At 37.6% G+C, this 16,362-nt stretch overlaps 1 protein-coding gene and 1 pseudogene across 1 annotated transcript in view; both read right to left on the bottom strand.

Annotated features, from left to right (window-relative positions):
• KMO (kynurenine 3-monooxygenase) overlaps positions 1-10,520 on the bottom strand; it is a 41,210-nt gene extending 30,690 nt beyond the window's left edge. Inside the window, 1 exon segment of the mRNA XM_039883204.1 lies at positions 10,375-10,520. Coding sequence (XP_039739138.1) covers positions 10,375-10,428 — 54 coding nt within the window. The 5' untranslated portion in view covers positions 10,429-10,520.
• LOC120619440 (uncharacterized) lies at positions 2,265-2,383 on the bottom strand (annotated as a pseudogene).
• Positions 10,521-16,362: the final 5,842 nt, after the last annotated feature.

Genomic DNA, 16,362 nt, shown 5'->3' with positions numbered 1-16,362 from the left:
CAAGAAGTCCAACCATCATCCCACAGGAGTCCGACAAGGCTAGTGGAGCACAAGACAAGAGCTGCAGCAAATGATGGACAAGGGAGCCTCAGCGACAGGGTTGGAACGGGCTTGGTTCCAAGCCAACAGAGGGCCGGCGGTCTGCTTTCGTGAGCTGGTTGTTTTCCTTTCCTTTGACCCAAATTGATCTCAGGATCTGAGAAGCCTGACTTAGGTGGAGATTCTGATTCAGGCCTTTCCGAGGTTGGCAGGTGTTGATCCCTTCCTCTCTAGTACATACATGTTTGCCAATCGAACGTGTATAAATGGTTCCTCGTGGAAGAGGGCGGGGCAAAGGAACCTCAGGTGGCATGAACACAATAGGATTAAATATAATCTCGGTTCATGAAAATACCAGGGACTAGAGAAGATGGGGCCAATAGGATCTCAAATGCATTGCTTGCAATTATCTTGTCAAGTTGAATACTCATTCACATATCTGATAAACCTCTTTAAGGAATATACCCAAGAGACACTCCAGAAAACCTGTGCCAGAATGTTCAGAGTGGCACTTTTCATAACTAAAACAGATAAACAAAAATACTGGAAACAGCCCAAATAGCCATCACAGAGTAATGGCCCAATAAATTATGGTGTATTCATACAATGAAATGCAACAATATAAATATATTAGCAGTATACTGTAAGTGAAAAGAATAAGTCCCAGATGATGTAATACTGCATGATATTCTTATAAAGACAGCTAAAACTAATCCACAGATATAAGTATATACATAATTTTTCAAAGTATATATATTGTTTATGTGTATGTATGATACATCATACATGTAATTTTTTATATATGTATGTATATGCAAGAGAATGATAAACACGAGATTCAGGGCAATGCTTATAATGAGTAGGGGAGAAACACAGAGGTCGATAGAAGCCTTTAGCAATATATTAATTCTTGTGTTGAATGGTGAGTTCAAAGGCACTGCTTCTGCTTATTATTATTAGTGAATAAACAAGCAAAAACATAAATAAAAATGTCTTCTCCGAGACCAGTCATAATAATGCATTCTGAAACAAAGATTATGATAATTTCAATTCTGTGTAACTGAGCTTCAAATAAAACTAAAAGAAAAAATATATATTGACAGATGTTATGGTTCAACTAGAAGGATTAATAACGTGGCTAATAAAGTATTTCTTAGACTCTAACTTTATTTCCTCTTCTCTGTTTCTGTATAATGTGCTTAACTGTGAAAAACTGTCAGTACCTTCTTTAGTTGTTACACTGGCAAAAAAGCAATAAAGATATAAATGGAAAGGAAAATGTGTGTACAGATAAAGCCCACCGCAAACTCTCGGCGAAGGCACAGCTGGTTCCTGAGAACAAGCGAAGGAAAGAGTGATGAGAGCAGTGGAGACACTGGGCGGGGCCAGACACCTGGCAGCGGAGCAACAGTTCCCATGGTGCCCATTCTCCTAGTTGAGCTTTGAGAGAGAGAGGACAGTTCTCTTAAGGACAAGGACAACTATGAAAAGTCTCTATATTTGTTTTGAAGCACCAAAAGTCCAGAATAGTAAACTCTTTGGATCATAAAGTAATTTGTAAAATCAAAGTTTTATTAACAACTAGTCTAGCCCGTTTGTGTGTAAGCAGAGCTCTGAAGAGAGTGTTTGGTTTTATAATTACGGGTTTACTCGATTTACTGTTCTGTTTCTCCATCCTCTTTTTCTGTTTCCTTTTTCTTCTTTAAAGGTCATGTGCTTTGGTCCTACCCTGCCCATTATGTGGATGCCTGATTACCAATTAAAAACATTATTTGAAAACTTCTCTCATAAAAATGCTATGTTTTTTGGTGTCCAACTGGTGTGGCTTTATGTAGCAGGATTGACTAAGTATCTGCTGATTCCCATGTGACTCCTCCAGCAATGGTTGTTCAAGTGTCCAATGATCGTGAGGAAACCATAACTTTAAATTTATAAATACTGATCCTAATAGGAAGGGGCATCATAATTATAAAAATTCCATACATTTTACATCTCTTTTTATGTAATGTGTTTGAAATTAATCTGATAGTGCAATGTTAAACACATTACACTAAATAAAGCACATAAGTCTTAATGAAGCACAAAAAACTCTTCCTAAGAATTATAGTTGTTTCTGAGTTTGTCACCAAATAACTTTTTTTTTTTTTAAGCACGACAACCCTTGGTTGACCTCACAGATTGCAAGGACCTTGTCAGCTTACAATATATTATTTTTTTATTTTTTATACCTACAGCACCTGGTCTTCCTAAGTGGTCTCCCACCCAGGTACTAACCGGGCTTGACCCTGCTTAGCTTCCGAGATCAGACGGGATTGGGCTTGTTCAGGGTAGCATGGCTGTAGACTCAAATGAATTTTAAAAACCCCATTTATACCTCTTACTCTTGGAACTATAGTTTGGTCTCAAGAGTTTGATCCTTGAACATTTCATTGTAATGAGAAGAACTAGATTTTTAGCTGCACTTTCTATGAAATAAGCACATAAAAACGTCTTCAGCCTTTGTTAGCAACTATTATTATCTGCCAGAATTGCATGTGTTATGACAAATATTTTATCATTTAAATCTTACCCTTAACTCTCTGACTTGTATTGTCTGGATTTGGGCTCCAAGGCCAAGCAGTGATCTTAATTTTCTCCCTTTTGATGATGATAAGGTCAATGTCCCACAGGCTTTCTGTGTCTGTTAAGAGACCTTGTTCATGACTTTTTCTCTATCCTTAATCTTTCTGAGCACCACCTCTGACTACCGAACCTCTCTCTACCTGGGTGCCTTACAAACATTTCCATCTCGACATATCTCACATTAAACTTATTCTCATCCCTCATCCTTCAAAACCTTCTCCTCTATATTCTGCATCTTAGAGAATGGCAACCCTGCCCAGTATTTCCCCCAGCCAGAATACCCTGAAGGCCATTTAGCACCCCTCTCTACCCGCCAATGCACATTTAACCAGGCAAAAGTCTTATTAACTGTTCTTCTTGAATCTTTCTCAACATAGATCTTCTACCCACACCCTCCTTATATGGGGCCCTCATGACCCTTCCCCTGGATAATCGCAGCCACGACCCTCCCTTCCCCCAGTCTCGACCTATTCAAGCCACACTCCTCACTAGAGCTAGGATTCTTCTAAAACAGAAATTGCATGATGAATTTCTTTCTTAAAGTCCTTTATTGGCTCTTCATAAGTCTTCAAGGAAAAGTCTCGGTTTTTCTATATGACATAAAAGATTCTCACATGTGACCCTGGCCTCATCATCTAGCTTATTTCTTGCTATTCCCATGTACTATCTGTAAAAGGTGTACCAAAATTACTGTATATTTATCCTGAATATGCCATGCATTTTTATACCTAACATGCCTGTGAATACAATGTTCCCTTTGTCTAAACCATCCTTTCCTGCTTTATATGTTTGAAAAATGTTTAGCCTTCCTTCAAAACTCAGGTCCTTAGCGCAATTTTTCTTCCTTCCTTCCTTCCTTCCTTCCTTCCTTCCTTCCTTCCTTCCTTCCTTCCTTCCTTCCTTCCTTCCTTCCTTCCTTCCATCCTCTGTGTGTGTGTATGTTTTTCAATTTCTTTCATTAATATCTTCTAGTTTTCAATATACAGGTCTTTCACCTTCTTGGTTAAATTTTTCTTAGACATTTTATTCTTTTGATGCAATTGTAAATGGGGTTGTTTTCTTAAATTCTTTTTCTGGTCATTTGTTATTAGTATATAGAAAGTCAACAGAGTTTTGAGTTTTGATTTTTATATCCTGCAGCTTTACTGAATTTGTTTATTAGTTCTAACAGTTTTTTATGGAGTCTTTAGGGTCATATATATATATGATATGACATACGATATGATATATACCGTATACATAAAAGTTCATCCGCCAGTAGTGACAATTTTACTTCTTCAGTGTGATTTTTTTTTAATCTCTCTCTCCTCCAAAAAATTTATTTGCCTTTTCTTCTATAATTCCATGGATGTATATGAGCATTAACATCTCTCATGATGAATTGAATGATTTATTTACATTTCTTTCTGACTTCCCCATCAGGCTGTGAGTGCCAAGATTTTATTTGTATCGATCTTTCTATTTTTAGTACAAACTACAATACTGATAGTAAGAACTCATGGCTTTTTAAATAAAAATTTAAAAAATACGGATAAACACAAATGAAAAAAGTAACCCTCCACAATTTTACCGCCAGAGAGAACCAGTGTTAATATTTTCTATGTTATATAAAACACACAATATTTCTTTTAAAAGGGTAACAGACTGTATATTTTATTTTGCGATTTCCCTTAAAAAATGAATACTATATGATGAGTATATTTCCATGTCAGAAAACATTTTAAATCAAAATATTTAATAATTGCATTACATTTCATTGTATGTCATGCCCTTATATTTGGACATTCAATTAAAAAATGTAGGATTATAAACAACTGTATGGTACATGCTCATTTCTTTTGATAAAAGCACAGTAATAAAATGGTCCAGCAAAGGCAACTTTTAGTGAAAGGGACCAAATGTGCAGCATCTCATGAGATCCACGCCCTCTTTCTACCTTCTACCCCCCGTGGTTCTCTGGCCTCAGTACCTGGGAAGAGTGGAGCAAAGGTAACAGGGCGATGAGAACGGAGAGAGAAGAGAGAAAGAAGAAAGAGAGTCTGAAGTGAGCGGGGAGGAGATGTAAACAGCTTAGGATGTAGGAGTTTAGCTGCAGAGCATGGTAAAGACTTTGAGAGTGGGTGCGGCAAGATTATTTTCAGAAGGTTTTGTTGCAGGTTTTGAATATACTCCAGATTTGGTTTTTTGAGAAACCACACGAAAGATTCTAATTGCTTTTAATGCCTCTTAGGTTGATGGACAATTGTTTCTCTAAATATAATGCTGCGGTGAGGCTGACGTCCAAAGAGACATAGCTGTTGCTGCTTTCTGCAATTCTCTCACATTTTTAAGATTTTTATATATATATTTCAAATTATTTTCCAGAAAAAAAGTACTAATTTAGATTACCATCAACAGTGTGTGACTGTGCTCTTTTCTCTTTGAGCAGAAAGAAATACGAGCAGGTAGATGGATGGATATGTAAGGACAGATGGACAAACATCTGAGGGTATTTTGGAATAAATGAAAAGGAAAGAAAAACACGTTCTTTGCAGGCAGCTAACAAAGCTTTCAGCTGCCTAAAGTTATTAGTTCCATTCCAGATACTGCTCACCAGGCAGTAAATGAAGTGAACCCTGAAAGGAACGAATCCTCTGTATTACGTAGGTGAGAGTAGATTTCACAGGGCACCTTAGGAGTCTATTAAGGTAGCAAAAAAAAATCTCAAAATTTTAGTTAAGGACGTTAGAGAAATATAGATACATAAGCAAGACAGTTAAAAGAAAATGTGTTTGATGAGAAGGATTGGAACACAAGCAAAAGTACAAAAGAGATTGAGGAAAGCTGATAGACTGATATTAGAACTTGTCCCCAAACAGAGCAAATTCAGGATGACCTCTACATCCTCAAAGAAGTCACTCTATCTCTTCTTTAAGAAGGCGCTAAATGTCAGGGTGGTAATGAGGGGTTTTCATATTTAATAAAATTCAGTAGAAAACAAGAGTGAAGTGAATAGAGTTTTGTTTACTTTAATATTAATAATAATAATAAAGGCTAATAGTAATTACATTCTTTATCTGGTTTATTTCATTAATATTTACATAAAATAAAAAAGTATTGATTTGAACCAAGCTATCTATGTTAGGTAGTTAGGCAGGCATGAGTGACAGGAGCCAAGGTCCAGCTCTGTAACCACAGAAATTTCCCTTAAAGGCCTTTCTTAAGGACCTCCCAGAAATACCTCTCTTTTAGGGTTATAAATTACCCTAAATCCTAGAGCACAAAGGCCATAAAAGCTGCTGGCTAAACCAGCTACAAATGCATGTGCAGAAAGTACTGCCCCTAACTTAGGTCTCATTATACCATCATTACAATATCATGCCTATGCCTAGAAGTTCATGAATCTAATTATAACAGACTGAATTCCAGGTAAGCACATGCACAGTAGGCAAAGAGTTATATAGCAGCCAGGTGTCGGTCAAGGTGACGTCACAAACGGATCATCTAGGCCCTCCCATCCCCACAGGAATATAAATAGACCTTCCCGTTTCCGCATTGTTACAGCTTCCTGGCTGGAAACCCGCCCCTCCCTTTGGGGCGCACTGTCTTCTCTCTTCACCTCCTAAATTCCACAGGGCCGCAGTCTGCCTTAGCGTGGCCCCTCTCCTTCTAAAATGTACTTTCAATAAATCTTACTTTTTCTAAATCTCGCCGACCTGTAATTCTTTGCTGAGTCTGTGGGGAAGCACAGAGGGACAACGCACAAGGCCACCATCCACTGTCCTCTACAACACACAAGGCCACCATCCACTGTCCTCTACTATCGCCGCTGTCCCCTGTCCTCCTCGTCCCCCACGATGCCGTGGCGACGCCGGATTTCACCTCAGCCCCGACCCAAGATTATAAGACATTTGATAGTTTATATGTGTCTAGGTTACTTACTTTGGGAAAGGTAAAATTTCTAGGTGACATTTGATTTCTGCTTTTATAAAGACTTGATTTAGAACAAAGCTAGAGATCTATGAGTGAGGAAGTATGAAAGACTTAGTGACCGAGTTTTCGTCCAAGATGAAGAAACCAAGACCCAGAGAGAGTACGATTTCTCGGGCTCCTGGCTGAATGCGAACCCGCCTGGGCTCGGTCTCCTCGCTGTATGAGGCCGTTTCCATCTCATGAAGCTGGGAAGAGTGGGTGGTGAGGTGGGAAGAACCCTGGACGCAGGGCAGAAACACTTCTAGGGCCAATTTGGCATCAAGAGTATTTCGACTGTGTAAAGCCATGACAGAATCTCACATCCACAGCTGTGAGACACAAGCTCTCAGGTCAAGGTCAAGTTGCTTTAAAGACAATTTCATCAGCAGGGGCCACTAACTTGACCTGAATACCAGGGGCAGGATACAGTTATCAATAATAAGTCCTAAAATGCACGCGTCTCATCACTCTGAAGTTTTGAATGCTTTCACCTTCTAAATATCTTTTAACGGAGAATTGTAATGGGTCAAATTTAGGAAGAATGAATAACAAAACGCTCTGTAGTGGGCTTGCTTGTCAGGAAGGGGTGTAGAAGAAATGCTTCAACGATATTCTAAAATACATATTCAGAGCTGGAACAGCGGGCTCACACTGCAGCAGCAGGAGACAGCTAAGCCTCGAAAGCTTAAGAGATCTTTTAGATAAACTGCGAGGCTTCGACCAAAAAATGAGGACTTGAGTAGCTGTAGCCATCACTGATCACGTCCCTCACACCTGTAAACCCTGGAAATCCTCAAGAGAAGCAGCTCTGAATGCTAAGGACCTGCGTCCAGACACAGCTTATGATATAGTACAGGTCAGATGCCTTTCTATTGACTTCTCTGGCTCCGTTGCTTTGTAAAAAAGAGAAACGATTCATTTGAATACAAAGGAAGGCAGCTTCTATGGCAGTTTTTTCCCCTTAGACTGACTGTTTAGAATTGGAAAGCTACACTAACTTCTTCCAGCCTAAAAAGTAGAGGTTTTTTCTTACCCTTTTCAAGTTAGTCCTTTAAAGGATTACATTCCTTGTGACATCATTCTGATAAAAACATTGTTTCTTCTAATGCCTATAATTTCTTTGTTTTGAAAGTAAACTCATGCACACAAGATATTCTAGTGTTTTTTTGACTATATAAGGCACTGGGGTAACCTTTGTAGAAGGGAAGGGAGCAGGACCCAAAGATAAGACAATCCTTAGAGTCATGAAGTTAACGAATGATGCATATGCATATCAATAATTTTAATAGAATGCAGCCTGTGATGAAGGCAAACAAAGCCCTGTGGGCATTTACAGGAGGGGAGAGACCTCTTAGGCTGCTCCTCCAGGAGGTAATACTAATTTAGGGAGAAAGCAAGAAAACTAAAATGTTCAATCAAGCTACATTCAGAGACTGCAACATGCTGATCAGCCCTGCAGCCAGACCACGAAAACATCTGCAGAACAAAGGGGGATTGCCCCTTCCCCACACCTGTGAAGGGCAAAGAGGAAAAACAGAGTTTTTAAGTGGTGCCCTGCACAAAATAAAATCGTTCATTCCCTATGGCTAAAACCATGGGGACCTATGGATTAAAGGCTGGGAACTGCCAGCAGGCTTTTCACGCTACATATTCTTATCTTTTCAAGCTAAGACTCTTATCTTTCCTCACTGTACGTCCATATCAAAGGAAATGGGTAAACAAAGTCTTTAAACTGTAACTCACAGGAACTAAAGAATGGCATATGAACTGAATGCCCTGAACGCTCAGCGTCCCTCTCACTGTCCTGCCTGTAATGTCTCTGTCCCTCGGAGCCTCAGGCTCTCTCACTGTCCGCCTCTAAGAGGAGACCACGCTCTCTCTGTCTGTGGAGTGTTAACGCCTTTTCTAATAAATTTTCCTTTTGACTCTAACTTTGGTGTGCGTTTGAATTTTTTCTACACTCTCCGCCGAGAACCCTCTTCTCTCTCTGTATGGGGCTTGGTCACCCCCCCACTAGGGGGAATTGGCCTTGTCCTGCATCACTACCATTGGTAGGGGACAGGGCTAGGGCGCCGTGTTTCACGTGAGAAGGAAAAATCAATACAGTGACTTTTCTAAATATTCGGATTAATGTTCTTAAAATATTGTTTTAACATCTTTTCTTTCAGTAGTTAAACTTGCACCAGTTGATGATCATGGTTTACAGTTTCTTTCACTCTTAGTTTTTCAGTAAAACTTTCTTCATTGATCTGTTGCTTTCTTCGGCCCTCTTTGACTTGACATGTCTCCGAGGAACAGAAATCAATCTGTTTATCACAGGATCAGATGATCACTACATTCTTAGGGTAACTTTTCACTAGGCAAGGCTACCACTGAAAGAAAATGAGGACAGTTCACTGTATTCTTTGGACTGTGAAGTAAAGGTTTTCAACTCTGTTGCAATTTTTCCCTAGAAGCTGGGGCAAGCCGTTAACATGTCGTTAGAGCATGTAAGGTCCTAGGATATGGCCTATGGGGAGGAAGGGAATGGGAGGGGTGAAAAAAATGCACAAGGAAGAAGATGGGCAAGAAAATAATTTTGTCCTCTATGTATTGAACTTAACCTTCTTGAATTGCTCTATTGAATCAATATTTTCTATTAATACCCTTAATATTCAACCTTTCATCTGTTATGAAATGTCCTTTAAAGTAGAGAAGAGGCAAGAGAATCAAAATGTTAATCAAGCTATCTGCAGAGACTGCAATATGCTGATCAGGCCTGCAGCCAGGCCAGGAGGACACCTGCAGAACAAAGGAAGAGTTCTGCTGGGATTGCTGACGGCCCATCCCCCACACCTGTGCAGGGGAAACAGGTACCACCAATAAAGTCATTCCCTATGGCCAAAACCCTGTGGAATCTATGGATTAAAGTCTGGGAACCACCAGGCCTTTCACACTATACACTCTTCCCCCTCCTCACTGTATGTCCATATCAAAGGAAATGGTTAACAAAGTCTTTTAAACTATAACTCACCGGAACTAAAGAATGACATATAAAGTGAATTCTCCGAACACTCAGGGTCCCTCTCACTCTCTGTCCCTGAGAGGAAATCACACTCTGTCTGTGGAGTGTCATCCCTTTTCTAATAAACTTTCCTTTCGATGCTAACTTTGGTGTGTCTTGAATTCTTTCTCTTCTTCTCTTGGTTCAGGGCTTGGTCTCCCCGCCAATAAATTTTGTTAAGTGAATGACCACCTGTGAGCTAGCAGCCTGCAGATGGTTAGACCAGAGGTGAAAACGACATGATTAACCCTTAAGTACTGGAGAGATGCTGTTGAGTGGGAAAAAATACAGTTTACCTGAGGCAGCCCCATTTAAACAGAACTGTCTTGGTATGATAACAGTGAAGTAGAGAGACTCCCTCCTACATCTCGCTACCTGTGAGTCCTGTTCCCTAGCAGTCATCTTACTTGCTCAGTGAGGAGGGGGAGCCTCACTCCGGGGTCTGAGGATAAGTAAATTCAATTTTCTTTATTTTCTGTTTTTAAGAAATGCTAAATCAACTGACAAGGGAAAATAGACACCTTTATGTTTAAATAAAATACCTTCCCTAGAAAAGAATAAATTAAAACTAATATCATATTTTAAAAAGGTGTATTTAAAATCAGAAAAGTTTTCACAAGAAAATGAACCATTTGTACATATGATTAATAATAATCATCAAGAGTAATGATAATTAATATAATCCCACTAACAGGAATAATATACAAATAGGTGCTTACCAAGCCACCACCAATGACAGCTATTTTTTTCCTTGGAATATCAGAGGAATCCATCACTGCCGAAGGGTTTGGCACAATCCTTGTAGCTCCTATCACAGAGAACACTGTGACTCCACATGGGTTCACCCCCTAGTCTTTACACTGGCCCAAGCCCTGCATCTGTGAGCCAGCAGCTGTGTTTGAGCAGGGTTAATTCCCTTTGCACTTCGCGGTAATGTTAAACCTGTTAGTAGGCTAAAGTACAATCAGCTCAGCTTTGAGAGAGAGAGAAAACATATTAACCACATTTAAAAAAATCTAGATAAGCGAAGGCACCCTCTATCTTATGTGCAGCCACAGAATTTTTTGAAGTACAGTCTTCGAGCTTTTCTTCTTTTTCTACCGCATGTATTCTTTCTTTTTCACTCATGATTAACCATGAATGAAACGGTCCTCATCTGAAGTCCCAAAGCATCTTCTACTTCTCTTGAAGAGTAAGACGCCATGATTTCACAACTAATTAGTGAATTAGGCTTGTTATTACGACAGAAATTTCTCCCGAAGGCCTCACGGATTGTCTTTAACAGACTCTGTGAGGAAAAATGTTTTGCCTAGTTGTATTATTCTTTCGAGCAAGAGTTTGAATTGTGTAACTGACCATACTTCCTTTTTTTTTTTGCATCGGACGCTGTTAACCTTAGAAACTAATCTGCGCATTATCACCAGGGGAGATGGTTAATACTATGCTTCCTGTAAACCTGTAAACCTATTTCGCGTGGCTTCATATTATCTCTCCATTTCTTTGTCTTCCTTCATCTTATTTTACATATACATTATTTACTTTTTCGCTCCTATTTGTGAATGGAATTTTTTTCCTAGAACACCATGTGGCGTGAAATAAAATGAGGACGTAAATAATGACGCTTCTTCACTTCCTTGTGAGAGCAGGGAGAATTCCGAACGGTTTTTCCCTGGTTAGGAACTAGAGTTAAACATCACTCAATAGTGACCCCTTGTGGATAAGTATAGAGTTACTAGAAACTTTTTAAGATATTTTTGTTTATTTTGAATAGGTAATACATTCACACGGTATGAAATTCAAAAGACACAAAAGGGTATACAGTGAATAGCCATTCTTCTAACCCTGTCCCTTGGCCGCCTGTTTTTCCTGCCTGGAGACAATCTCTATTTCAGTCTTGGGTTACCTCCTTCCACAAGCCATCTGTCTGTGTCTCCCCTGCTCCCTCCCCACCTTCCTCTCCATAAATAGTAGCAAATTTGACACATTTCTACACTTTTTTTTCCATTTTACAACACATAGCTTGAGAATTCTTCAGTATCAATATATAGATTTATTTTTTTAAATGACGCTCTATGACACAAAATTAAGTGCATAAAACACAAGTGTAGAGTACCATAACTTATTGTAAAGCAACCACTCACCTAACCACCACTGGGGCCCAGAAAAAGAACATGCCAGAACCCCAGAAGTCTACATGTGTCCTTGCCTATCGCCCTCATTTTTAGAGGTAACTGCTGTCCTGATATTACATTTCTCTGCTTTTATTTATAATTTTACTGCCACACAGTAAAGTTCAAAAAGGGGCAAAACTATCTATAAAATATTTTAGTTTTGCCCCTTTTTGAACTTTACTATAAACGAATTTATACTTTTTCTTTTTGGGGGAGAAACTTTATTTTCACAATATTATGCTTCTTAAGATCCATCCATGTTGTTACATGTAGCTAGTCCATTTATTTTCGTTGTTGTATATTATGTATCCATTCTACTGTTGATGGACATTTGGGTGTTTCCAATTTTTTAATATTATGAATAATGCTGCCATTATGACCAATCTTGTACATACAATGTAGCATTTTTATAATATATCAATATGTATGAGCATCTTTATAATTTATATGCTGGCTAAGCACATTTTTAACCTTAAATATTTATGCAAAGAAAAACGTATTTAGAATATTGAGTTTTTCATCCATAAACATGGTTTATCTATATCTCTTTAGGTCTTCCCCCAACGTCTCACAAAGCTTTATACTTTCCCATGTAGAAGTTTTGCCCCTCTTTTGTTAGATTTATTTCTAAGTAATTAATATTTTTTACTTTATTGTAAACAATATCTTTAATTTTACTTTCAGCTGTTGATGGTATGCAGAAATACAATTAAATTTTGTTGAGTTTATATCCAACAACATTGCAAAACTCTCTTAATTCTAATAATCTGTAGACTTCTTTTGCTTTTTCACCATAATAATATTGGTTTTTTTTTTCTTTCTTTCCTATTGATTGAATGGTTGCCTTACTGTGCTGGCTAGTATGGTGTGGAATAGAAATATATTTCTTAAGTTTCAAGTAGATGGGATTTCCTAGTCCCATCTGATTTCTAGCAAAATTTCATTGTGGTCAGGAAATATGCTCCGTATTTCTTTAAACATTTGAAATTTATTGAGACTTGCTTTATGACCACCAAAAGCTAAATTGGTGTAAATGCTTTGCATGTGTCTGAGAAAATGTGTATTCTGTAGTTATTGTGTGCATTTTTCTATACATATCCATTAGGTCAAATCTATTAATCATGTGTTCAAAATTTTTGTATTGTGATTGACTTTTGGTATGCTTCTTTTGTCAATTACTGAAAGAGGTGTGTTAAAAAATCTCACACTGTGATTGGTTTTTATTTTCTCACAGTTTCTCTCTACATGGAACAATTCACATTTAAAATTGCTATATGTTACTGGCAAGATAAAGATGTTATCATTATAAAGCAACCACTGTATCTCAAGGAATAATTTTGCCTTAAAGTTTAATTATCTGACATCAATATTACCCTTCTATATTTGGTTACATTTACATATCACATCTTTTTCTACCTTTTGGTTTCAACTATTTTATATCCTGATGTTTTAATATGGCTTTTTAAAACAACATTCAGTTTCATATTTTAAAGATCCAAGAGAAGCATACTTTACAGTGTGCTTTGCTTTCCAGGGGAATCTGAATATTTCCACTTCTCTCTACATGCATTTATAAATTTAACAAATCAGCATTATTAGCAGAGATGATTGAATAGGACATTTGCTCTGTTGTTTTCATCATTCTCACTTTGTTTGATGAACTCAGCTTGCTCAATGAATGTTTATTCATTTCACCAAGACTTTTGCATTTGCAGCTCTGCCTGGACGCTCTTTTCCTCTCTCTGCAAGTCTGATTTCAGTGTTTAGGTCTCAGTTCATATACAATATCCTTAGTTTGATCACTGTATCTAAAAGATGTACATATTCCATCATTTTCTAAATATGTCCCTGTTTATTTTTTACTGCATTTTCTATTATATGAAATTAACTATTCTATGAAACCTGGTTTATTTACTTGCTTATTTGATGAACAAATAGTAATGGAAGTGAAGAGAGAGAAAAGTATATAGACTCGAGATATAATTTTGAGGTAGAATGGGCAGAATATGTTGGGAAATTTGGCACAGTGTATGCATGCGTTGGGGAACAGGGGCAGAGTTCAAGAATCAAAGAAAACTTCAAGGTTTCAGCTTGAACAACTGGTAGTACAAGTTACTGAATATAAAATAATGGGGTGGGGGTAGTAAGTAAGACATCCTTTGGGGTATAGTACTAAGTTTGAGATGTGGGTATTGAGTTAGTTAATTAAATAGAGTTATTAAGTGTACAGTTGGATACATGAATCTGGAACACAGAGAAGTCAAGGCTGGAAAAATAAATTTGGAACCATTGGCATAAAAATGATATTAAAATAATGTGAATGGGTAACTCATCTAATTGATTAGAATTAATTGGTAGAATTGATTGAGAAGATAGCTGAGAAAAAGAACAGCATATGTTACATTTACATGAAATTTTAAAAATGTACAAGACAACCGTATATATTTGATAAGACTACGCATGAATAAAATGATATAAATAAACACATTATAGTAGTTTCCTAGGGATCTGAAAGGAGAAAAGGTGTAGGGGATGAAGAGAAAATATTTAAATGAAATAAGAATGGACTTTATACTCTATAAAGTGTCATAAAGTCAACCCTCTGTACTTGAAGTTCACTAAAAACGTTTTTTTTAAAAGAAGGAAAGGAAATATCATCTAGGACTGAGCCCTGTGGCATTACTTTACTTATAAGTGAAGAGCTGGCAAAGAAGAGTGTCAAGGAATAGCCAATAAATAAGGGGAGAGAGAGCTCAGATTGCACAGATCAAGAAAGAGATATTTCCAAGGGGAAGAAGTGTCAGTTATATCGATGCTGCCAAAAATATAGAAAACTGCCAATTAGATTTTCAACTCGGCAGTAATTGATGACTTTGACAAGAGCAGTATCAGTGGAATCGTGTGCTGAAGGAGGGTCGTGTAATCATAACCCACAAGCAAGGCCCTCCGCTCACATCCACAAGTTACAGCCTCTGCTTTTTGCCTAACAAAGATATGTTAACTGACTCATTCCCTTGTAGTCATGGGTTGCTTAATGTTTAAACTGTAGAACTCAGCAAGACCGTGCCCAGTTCCTGGTTCAATAACTCATGAACTACTGGTCAAAAACAGTTTTGGGAAAACTATAGATAACATCTCAATTCAATGTTTCTGCTTCTTTATAGAAAGGAATGGTCACAGGACAGTAATTTACAAGCTTACTTTGCAGGAAACATTGAAAACTCAAAACCGCCCCTGATGTGTGTGACCCTCTGATAACGTCTTACAATCTACTCATGGAAACTTTATCAAGAGACCCAACACCACAGAAATTTACCCTAATTCCCCTTCCCATTCCTTTTCTCCAACTTAAAAATCTTTAACCTAGTCCAGCAGGTAAGATGGATTTGAGGCACTGTTAGGCCTCCCATCTTCTCTGTTGGTAATTTCTTGATCAATAAACCTTTCCTAACACCCAAATTTGTTGTGAGTTTTGGCCTTTTGAAGTGTCTGGCACACAAACCTGGGTTCTGCAACAATTGTGATAAGTTGTAGAGAGAATGAGAGGTGAAGAAGGGAAGGTAATGAGCAAATACGTCCTAGAAATGGGGAGGTAGTAGAAGTGGGATGCAAACTCAAGGTGGTTTTGTTTTTAAACAGGAGATAATACAGCAAGGTTACAGTCTTACTTCCTGACAATGGTCCAATAAAGAGAAATAAACTGATGATGGAGGAACATGGGTGGAAAATTAAAGGGGTGATATCTTTCAGAGGGCATAGAATCCAGCATATAAGTAGAAGATTTCATTTATTTTTTCTTTATTTTTCTGGGGGAATGGAGAGAGAGTTGGCTAGCTTTCTTGTTGCTGTTTTAGTGCTTTTCAAAGTTATTGTATAGGCACATAATTTTGACAATCAGAAGATTCTACAAGATGTTCAGCATAAACAGTAATTGTTCTCTCTACTTCTCTGCCACTTGTCCCTGTACAGAACCATTAATTCCAACTCTGGGATATATACATCCATAATCTCTAAATAACATGTCAATATTATTACTTCTTGTTTTGTTTTGTTTTGGTTGTTTGCTTGTTTTCAGTTTGTGGTTCTAAGTCATGACTTCCTACTATTGAAGATGAGGATTAATGATTTTTTATCTCTCCATTCTTTTAATATAATTATATCACAATTTTATTTAGATCAGAATTCAATATTTGATTTATTATAACTATAGCCATTTAAATTTAGTAACAATTTTCCCTTTCCTGCAAAATATAACTATTTTTATTTCTCACTTTAATAATCGTCATTTTTTTATTGCTGAATTTTTTAAGACATCATAAATCCAATCCCCAAACTCTCCTCCTATTATCTAAATCTCTTATAAATACGTTCAAAGATTTAGATATTTTATATTCTTAAAAACATATCTCCTAGAAGCTGTGATTTGCTTCAGTCTGGGATGGTTGCTCCCTGTGCTAAGAGCAAGCTGTCATATCCTCATCTAGGGAATTTTCCGTACCTATTACCTGTAGTGAAGATTCTATTTTCTGAAACCCA

This window comes from Pteropus medius, unplaced genomic scaffold, assembly GCF_902729225.1.
Source record: "Pteropus medius unplaced genomic scaffold, Ma_sr-lr_union100, whole genome shotgun sequence".
NCBI lineage: Eukaryota > Metazoa > Chordata > Mammalia > Chiroptera > Pteropodidae > Pteropus > Pteropus medius.
Note: the sequence above shows the minus strand (reverse complement) of the source record. Positions and strands in the feature narration are given on the sequence as shown.